Source organism: Micromys minutus (genome assembly GCF_963924665.1).
Source record: "Micromys minutus genome assembly, chromosome: X".
Lineage (NCBI taxonomy): Eukaryota > Metazoa > Chordata > Mammalia > Rodentia > Muridae > Micromys > Micromys minutus.
The window spans coordinates 74,769,876-74,779,095 of NC_137970.1; the positions used below are offsets into that span (position 1 = coordinate 74,769,876).

The window sequence follows — 9,220 nt, forward strand, 5'->3', positions numbered from 1 at the left end:
GACTTCTTTGTTTTCCCTTCAAAGAAGGACTGTGTAATCCACATTCTGGCTTTCCTTCTTTTTGAGTTCATAACATCTGTGAATTGTTTCTAGAGTATTCTGAGCTTTTGGGCTAGCATCTGCTTATCAGTGAGTGCATACCATGTATGTTCTTTTGTAATTGGGTTACCTCACTCAGGATGATAGCTTGTAGTTCCATACATTTGCCTAGAAATTCCTGAAGTCATTGTTTCTGATAGCTGAGTAGTACTCCATTGTGTAAATGTACCACATATTCTATATCCATACCTCTGTTGAAGGACTTCTGGGTTCTTTCCAGCTTCTGGCTACTATAAATAAGGCTGCTATGTGTGGGGCAGGTGGGTGTGAAGAATACCCTGGTTCTCGGTTGAGATAAGTGAAACCCTATGAACAATAAGTGAGATGGTAAGAGGCTTCCTAGTTTCCTGAATATCAGGAATCTTTGTACCACCATAAGCACCACTAATTGGCCATGCTCCTAAGTTCCTCCTTCTGCAATGTGACCTGATGCCAGCCAGATCAGCCACCCCTCAAGTTCCTCCTCTTGCAGGTAGACGTGACCTGTGGTAACCTAAGCACCAGGCAGAAACAGGATCACCACCAGATATGTAGACAAGGTCTTTCTACCTCTCAGGCCAAGCCAATAGGAAGTACCAGTTGTCAGACTCCAAACTATTTCAAAAAGTGTATATATATGGTGGTTTTGCTCTAGAGTAAACATGAGTAAGAATCATTTCACCATCTGAGATCTCTTGTTTTAAGAGCTGTTAACACCACTGTTTGGGAATAGATTTTTGCCCCCGAAACTTCTTGCACCCTGCTCGCAGAGCTATGAGTTTTCCTGTTAGCACTGCTTACATTGTGTCCCATGAGTTTGGGTATGTTGTGCCTTCATTTTCACTAAGTGCTAAAAAGTCTTATTTCTTGATTTCTTCCTTGACCAAGTTATCATTAAGTAGAGCATTGTTCAGCTTACATGTGGGTTTCTATTGTTTTTTGTTGTTATTGAAGACCAGTCTTAGTCCATGGTGATTTGATAGGATGCATGGGAATATTTCAATCTACTTTTATCTGTTGAGGCCTGTTTTTTGACAGACTATATGGCCAATTTTGGAGAAGGTACCATGAGGTGCTGAGAAGAAGGTGTATTATTTTGTTTTTGGGGTGAAATGTTATGTAGATGTCTGTTAAATCCATTCGTTTCATAACTTCTATTAGTTTTGCTGAGTCTCTGTTCAGTTTCTGTCTCAATGATCTGTCCATTGATGAGAGTGGGGTGTTGAAATCTTTCACTATTATTATGTCTGGTACAATATATATGCTTTGAGTTTCAGTAGGGTTTCTTTTATGAATGGGGGTGCCCTTGTATTTGGAGCATAGATGTTCAGGATTGAGAGTTCATCTTGATAGATTTTCCCTTTTATGAGTAAAAAGTGTCCTTTCTTATTTTTTTGATAACTTTTGGTTGAAAATCTACTATATTTGATATTAGGATGGCTTGTTTCGTGGGACCATTTGATTGGAAAGTTTTTTTCCAGCCTATTACTCTAAGGTAGTGTCTGTCTTTGTGTCTGAGATGAGTTTTATGTATGTGCCAAAATTCTGGGTCTTGCTTACATATCCAGTCTGATAGTCTATGTCTTTTTATTGTGCAGTTGAGTCCATTGATGTTAAGAGATATTAATAAATAGTGATTGTTATTTCTTGTTATTTTTGTTGTTAGAGGTAGAATTATGCTTATGTGCTTTTCTTCTTTTGGATTTGTTGCAAGAAAATTATTTTCTTGCTTTTCCCAAGGTGCATTTTTCCTCCTTGTGTTGGAGTTTTCCATCTATTATCCTTTGTAAGGCTGGATTTGTGGACAGATATTGTGTAAATATGGTTTTGTCCTGGGATATCTTGGTTTCTCCATCTATGGTATTTGAAAGTTTTACTGGATATAGTAACCTGGACTGGCATTTGTGTTCTCTTAGGGTCTGTATTAAGTCAGTCCAGGATCTTCTAGCTTTCATATTCTCTGTTGAAAAGTCTGGTGTAATTCTGATCAGTCTGCCTGAACAATCTGTTCCCAGGCAGCACAGAGATACCTGCGCCCTGAGAGTTTCTAGCAGTCTCTCCCTGGATAGTTTGTGGACAGAAAGTTAGGGCTCACCTATGGGCTCAGGACTGAGAGTGCTCCTGTGTCTCCTGAGGCTCTTGGGTCAGCTCTCTGCTGACAGACTCTGAGTCCTGATGGTGGTGGGAAAAAATCCTGTTATTTTTCTTTTTTTCAGCTCATTCTATGAATTGCCTGATAATTGACTTTACTGTCTGGATTGTTGTAAGTTGTAAGAAGTCTTGAAATCAGATATTCTTTGGCCTTTAATTTAATTGTTTTCAAAAGTAGCTTCATGCTTGAGACTTGTATTTTCACATAAATTTTACAGTAAGCATGCTGATTTCTGTTATTAAAAAGCTATAAATGATTATTGGAATTGAACTGAATAGATTAATTAGTTTGAAGAAACTATATCATGCTGATACTAAATATCCTAAATAATTAAAATACTTTACACATTTAGCTACTCAGGTCTTCTTTATATTTCTGTAGCAAAGTTTTATGGTGTTTAATATATAGATGTTGCTCATTTGAGGAAGGATTATTTCTCAAAATTTATGTTTTCTGGAGATTTATAAATGCCAATATTTTGAAATAACATTTTTGCATTTTTATTAAGCTCTTGCCAAACAAATATTTAGCAGTAGTTGTTGACTGATGCTTTCAGGCTGAGACCTCATTTCTAGGATGAAAACACTATGTTATGACTCAGTTTTTAAAAAGGCAATTTAATGTATTATTTGTGTGTGTGTGACAGAGGAGGGAAGGTAAGAAGAAGGGGAAAATGGTGGGTGGGGAAAGAGAGACAGAGAGAAAGCATGTATGTTGACTTAAAGTTTCTGTTGCAGTGATGAAACACCATTACCAAAAGCAAGCTAGGAAGGCAATTGTTTACTTGATGTAGGCTTCCATAATATTGTTCATCATCAAAGGAAAGCAGGGCAGGAACTCAAACAGGGCAGAAACCTGCAGAAGTTTCCTGCAGAAGGGGAGGGGTGCTGCTAACTGACCTGCTCTTCATGCTTTGCTCAGCCTGCTTTCTTACAGAACCCAGTACCACCAGCCCAGAAATGACACCATCCACAATGGGCTGGGCCCTCCCAATTAAGTAATTAAACTAATTAACAAAATGCCCTACAACTTGATCTTATGGAGGCATTTTCTCAATTGAAGTTTCATCCTTTCATATGATTCTAGTTTATGCCAAGTAAGAAGACAACTTTGAGGATCCCATGGGATCTAGAAATCATACTTAAATCATTAGGCTTGTGCAAAAAGTATTTTTTGATGGTCAGCCATCTTATTTGTCTGCCTTTTCAGTTTTTTTGGAAGTAATTGAGAAACATGCTGAAACAAGAGGAAAATATACCAGAGACAAGTCTACAAGTCATCTCCAGAAAAGAAAAAAGTATCAGTAAAATAGTTAAGGAGTTTTTAATTACATGTACCCATTTTCAATAGGATGATCTTGTTCATTGGTGTCTAGTTTCTTGAGTTCTTTATTTTGGATATCAGTCCTCTGTCAGATGTGTAGGGTTAGTTAAATCTTTTCCCATATTATGATGGTGTATTTTGACTTAGAGAAGCTTTTAATATCATAAGATGCCATTTACTAATTGTTGATCTTAGGTAGTGCCTATGCTATTGGTGTTCTGTACAGGAAGTTGTCTCATACAAATGCATTCAAGGCTATTTTTCGTTTTCTCTTTTGTTAGGTTCAGTGTATCTGGCTTTATGTGGAGTTCTTTGGTCCACTAGAACTTGAATTTAGTGCAGGGTAATAAAGATGGATCTATTTTTATTTTTCTACATACAGACTGCCAGTTAGACCAGCACCGTTTGTTGACGATGCTTTCTTTTTTTGCATTGGGTGGTTTTGGTTTCTTTGTCAAAAATCTAGTAGGTTTATTTCTGAGTCTTTGATTTGATTCGATTGATTAGTATGTCTGTTGTTTTATGTCAGTATCATGCATGTTTTATTATTATAGCTCTGTGATACAGCTTGAAATTAGGGGTGGTGATACCTACAGAAGTTCTTTTATTATACAGGATTGTTTTAGCTACCCTGGGTTTGTTGTTTTCCATATGAATTTTTCTTTCAAGGTTTGTAAATAATTGGTTGGAATGCATTGAATTTGTAGATCGCTTTTAGTAGGATAGCCATTTCCACTATGTTCATCTTCTGCAGATTTAAACTGAGAATACTCATTAGGAGAATCTCAAATGGCTGAGAAACACTTAAAAAACTGTTCAACATCTTTACCGATCAGGAATATGCAAATGAGAACAGCACTGAGATTCCATCTTATACCTGTCTTTATGGCTAGTGACAAAACCTAGTAACATAAGTGACATTAATAATACAAGTGAAAGCTTATGGTGGTGAAGATTGGAGCAAGGGGAATACTTCTCTATTGCTGCTGGGAGTGTAAACTTATAGAGTAACTATGAAAGTCAATAAGGTAGTTCCTCAGAAAGTTAAGACTCGATCTGTCTCAAAATCCAGCTACACAACTCTTGGAATTTACCCAAAGGATGCTCCACTATACCACAAGCACATTTGTTCAACTTTACTCATACTGGCTTTATTTGTAATAGCCAGAAACTGAAAACAACCCAGATGTCCCTCAACTGAATAATGGATAATGAAAATGTGGTACATTTACACAATATACAAATATGCAATGTATTACTCAGCTGTTTGAAAAAAGTGTCATGAAATATGTAGGCAAATTGATGGTACTAGAAAAAAAATCATCCGAAGCAAAGCATCCCAGACCTAGAAGGCAAACATGATATATGTACTCACATGTGGATATTAGCTGGTATGATGCTTTGAATATGCTTAGCCCAGGGAGTGTCACTATTAGGAGGCGTAGTCTTGTTGGAGGAAGTATGTCACTGTGGGAGTGGGAATGAGATCCTCTTCCTCATTGCTTGGAAAAGTCTCTTCCGGTTTCCTTCCAAGATGTAGAAATCCTGCCTCTTTTTCTAGCATCATGTGTGCCTGTATACTTCCTACTGTAATGATAATGGACTGAATCTCTAAACCTGTAAGCCAGCCCAAATTAAATGTTGTCTTTATAAGAGGTGCTTTGGCCATGATGTCTCTTCTCAGCAATGGAAACCCCAGGACAGCTGCTAAGTAAAATGTATTTGTATTACAATTCACAGAGCTAGAAAAGTTAGGTATTGAGGAGACATCCTGGGGGGACACATGGCACTCCCTGGGAAGAGGAAATAGAATAGATTTTGTGGGTGGACTGGGGGTGGATAGGAATGAGAACAGGAAGGATCAGGTTGGGGAAGGGAGGAACAGAGGGAGAGTGTATGGGAAGGAATGACTAGAACACATTTAGGGAATGATGTGGAAACCTAGTGCAATGTAAACTTCCTGGAACCTATGAGTTTGACCCTAGCAACCTAGTAATGAGGATATGGAGCCTGAACTGACCATCTTCTGTAACTAGGATAGCTATCCAATGGTGTGACTAGAACATGACCCTAGCTATAAAACCTGTGACACACAATTTGTCCTGCTTATATAATGTACTGGAGTAAAGGGGACATAGAATTTGTTGGAATGGCCACCCTATGACTAGTCCAATGTATGACCACATCATAAGAAGGAACCCATGCCTGGTGGTTAACCAGGATTTGGAAGCTGGATGGCTCAGACACCTAGCGTAGAACCAAACACAACTGGCTCCACCATCACCACCAACAACAACGTCAATGAAATGATTCCTAATGATATTCTATTATCCTTACAGATAAGTGTCTAGCCCAGTTGTCATCAGACAGATGCTGATGGGAGCAGACACAGAGATCTACGGGAAAATATTAGGCAGAGCTCCGGAACCCTGAAGAAGAGGGTTGGGGGAAGGATTGTAGGAGCCACAGAGGTCGAGGACACCAGAAGAACATGGCCCACAGAATCAACTAAGCAGGGTTCATAGGGGCTCACAGAGACTGAAATAGCAATCATGGGACCAGCATGGGTCGGCTAATAGGCCCTTTGCATACTTTCTATGGTTGTGTAGCTTGGGGATTCTGTTGAACTCCTAACAAAAAGAATGGCGGTTATCTGACCCTTTTCCTTCTATGAGGTTGCTTCTTCCAGCCTTTATATGAGGGTTTGTGCCTAGTCTTATTGAATCTTGTTATGCTGTGTTCTGCTGATATCACTGGGAGGACTGATCTTTTTTGAAAGAAAATGGAGGAGCAGTCGTGGGGGAACTTGTGGGAGGGGAGGGAATACACATTAAGGTGTATTAGAGAAGAATAAGGGAAAAGGAAGAAAATTAATTATAGCCATAACAGAATCTGTGGAATTACAGGATTTTTCTTTATTAACACATTTCCAATACTTGATTTTAATGAATTCCTAGGATCTTGGGTAAGAAATATTGGGAAATCAAACTATCAGTGTCTTCACAAAAATGGTTGAGTTAAAGACTGATTGCACCAAACATTTTGAAGGTTGTAAACTCTCATACCTTGCATGTGACAAACGTTTTTGTGTGTGTGTGTGTGTGTGTGTGTGTGTGTGTATACAGTAATTATATGTGGATTAATTAAGCTTTCAGAAAGGCATATTTCTGTAGCACTTGAATTACTTGAAATTACTTACTGAGATCAAGTCATCTGATGCAATCCCTAGCACATATTATAAAAGAAATCAAGAGCAATTGTTCCTTTCTCCTAGTCTTTCTTGACTAACATGGTTACCATGGTTACTCTGCTATGGGATTTAGTGCAGAATGAACATCCATTTCTGTTTCTTGCCTGCATTCCTTATTATATATGATAGTTGTTGAGTGCCAAACAGCCCTGAAAACAGACATACAAGTAATTTTATATGTGCTCAACAGGTTATGGTCAGGTAAATTAGTATATACAAATACATATATGCACACAATAACAACTTATAAAATGGAAAGCTAGAAATGTTGAAATTAAAATACAATCTCAAAAATAAATAAAAAATACATAAGAAATGTAAACAAGAGTGTGTGCATGCGTGTGTGCATGAGTCGTTACAGATATTTTTCCCCATTCAAGGTGGGGCTGGGTTCCATTTGATACCTGCTTCTTCTACTTGTCTGAGCCTATAGAAAGGGAGTAAAATGGCCATATCACCTAATATCTTTTGGAGGCCTTGAATAACAATAAGAAATTGTACAAATAAAAAGTTAGTGTGTGGCCCTACCAGTGCCCTGGCCTCGCTCCCGCCGCTGGTTCCCGGCTCCCGGGCTGAGGTTGAGCGGGCCACAGCTGCCTGGGCTGACGCGCGCCCTCCACGTCCCTGCTCCCGCCTGGGCTCGGCGTGGATGTCGCAGGTAGCCGGGAAACATCATTTAATGAGAAACCCATGCACAGAGAGTAGAGATGGCAGGCTTCCTGGATAACTTCCGATGGCCGGAGTGTGAGAGTATTGACTGGAGCGAGCGCAGGAACACTGTGGCCTCCCTGGTTGCAGGAATATTGTTCCTTACAGACTGGTGGATAATGATCGACGCGGCCCTGGTGGATCCGAAGCCCGAGCAGCTGAACCACGCTTTCCACACGTGCGGCGTGTTTTCCACGCTGGCTTTCTTCATGATAAATGCTGTATCCAGTGCCCAGGTTCGAGGGGACAGCTATGAAAGCGGCTGCTTAGGAAGAACAGGTGCCCGGGTCTGGCTCTTCATTGGTTTCATGCTGATGTTCGGATCACTTATCGCCTCCATGTGGATTTTTTTTTTTTTTTTTTTTGGTGCATATGTTACTCAAAACATTGATGTTTACCCTGGACTAGCTGTGTTCTTTCAGAATGTTCTTATACTTTTTAGCACTCTGATCTCCAAATTCGGAAGAACTGAAGAGCTCTGGCCTGAGATCACCGTGCACCCTGCACCTCCCTCTTGTTATGCTGCATGCCTTTTTTCTCTGTATAATTTACATGTAGCCAAATGGAGCACATTGTGTGCTCGGGGGTTATTTCTTCATAGTTTCGTGCCCTGAGTTTTGAGTTGCTTTTGCAAATGTCTGTCCTAGTTTTTCATCAACTAGACAAGTTAATATGTATATAATACATCACTACATATACATGATGCTGAATGTCAGCTTTTTATTCCCAAGACTAAGATGGGTATGGGTCCTGAGCCAGGTTATATTGTCTTGGTGTTCAGAGGTAAATACTCTGTCTTGGTATCTCTGATGTTTGAAAATATGCAAAATACACAGCTCCGTGTCTCTAGAGGCCCTGAGGTGTTAACGAAGACATTTTTGCCAGGTATAACTTATTTTGGTTTAGAAATGAGATTTTTTTAAGGAAAAAATGTGCATATGTTTTAAAGAGCTGGACTTTTTATATGAAGATTTTTTAAATGCCCAAAGGACTAGTTTGAAAGCCCCCTTTACAAAGACTTCCTAACTGGACTTTTGCCTGAGAAGGGATAACATAGAGATAAACTCCATTTTGTAACGAGACGGTAGGCAGCTGAGCCATGGGCTCCCATCTTACCGAGCAGCTTTGATGCCTGGGTTGTCCTGGACAGCTCGCCTCTCTCTGGCGTTACACACAGCAAGGGACCCTGCAGCAGAGCCACATGGAATAACTAGCTAGAGACCTCTTCCCGAAGGGTGCCATGGCCTACGGAAGGTCAGACGCTCTATTCACTGCATCCTCGACTCCTGCTGTAGCTCTCAGGCTGTGGGTGACCACTGCAGAATACAAGTGTGGGTACTGAAAGTTCACACTCCTTCCCCGTGTCTGAGTGCTGTGCTTGTCCCGTGTATATTTCTGTGGGCCTCTCCCTTGTGGTCAAGATTTTGTATTGCACTTTTAACTCCAGAGGATTTTTATAAACCTTTTTTTTCTGTAAAGCAGTAGTGAGGATGGTAGTGACGCACCTTCTGACGCAGGCCTTGCCTTACGTAGCCGGCCTCTCTAAGAGGCCCCACCAAGCACAGCGTGTGAAGCGACTGCTGATCGCTGCGCTTCTTTCTGATGCATCTTGCTTTCACTGCTTTCCCCATCAGTCCCTCAGAATGCCAGCTCTGTCTTGCTTCCAGCGAAATCTAAAGCTCACCACAGGCATCCATTCTCAGAAGTGC

General features: G+C 40.2%; 1 protein-coding gene across 1 annotated transcript; it reads left to right on the forward strand.

Annotated features, from left to right (window-relative positions):
* Nucleotides 1–7,510: 7,510 nt before the first annotated feature.
* LOC308415023 (transmembrane protein 50B-like) lies at nucleotides 7,511–8,125 on the forward strand (the record flags this gene model as incomplete). The annotated part of the gene is made up of 1 exon (XM_080910148.1): nucleotides 7,511–8,125. The coding sequence occupies one exon, from the start codon at nucleotides 7,511–7,513 to the stop codon at nucleotides 8,123–8,125; it is 615 nt and encodes a 204-aa protein (XP_080766274.1).
* Between the last annotated feature and the right edge of the window lie 1,095 nt (nucleotides 8,126–9,220).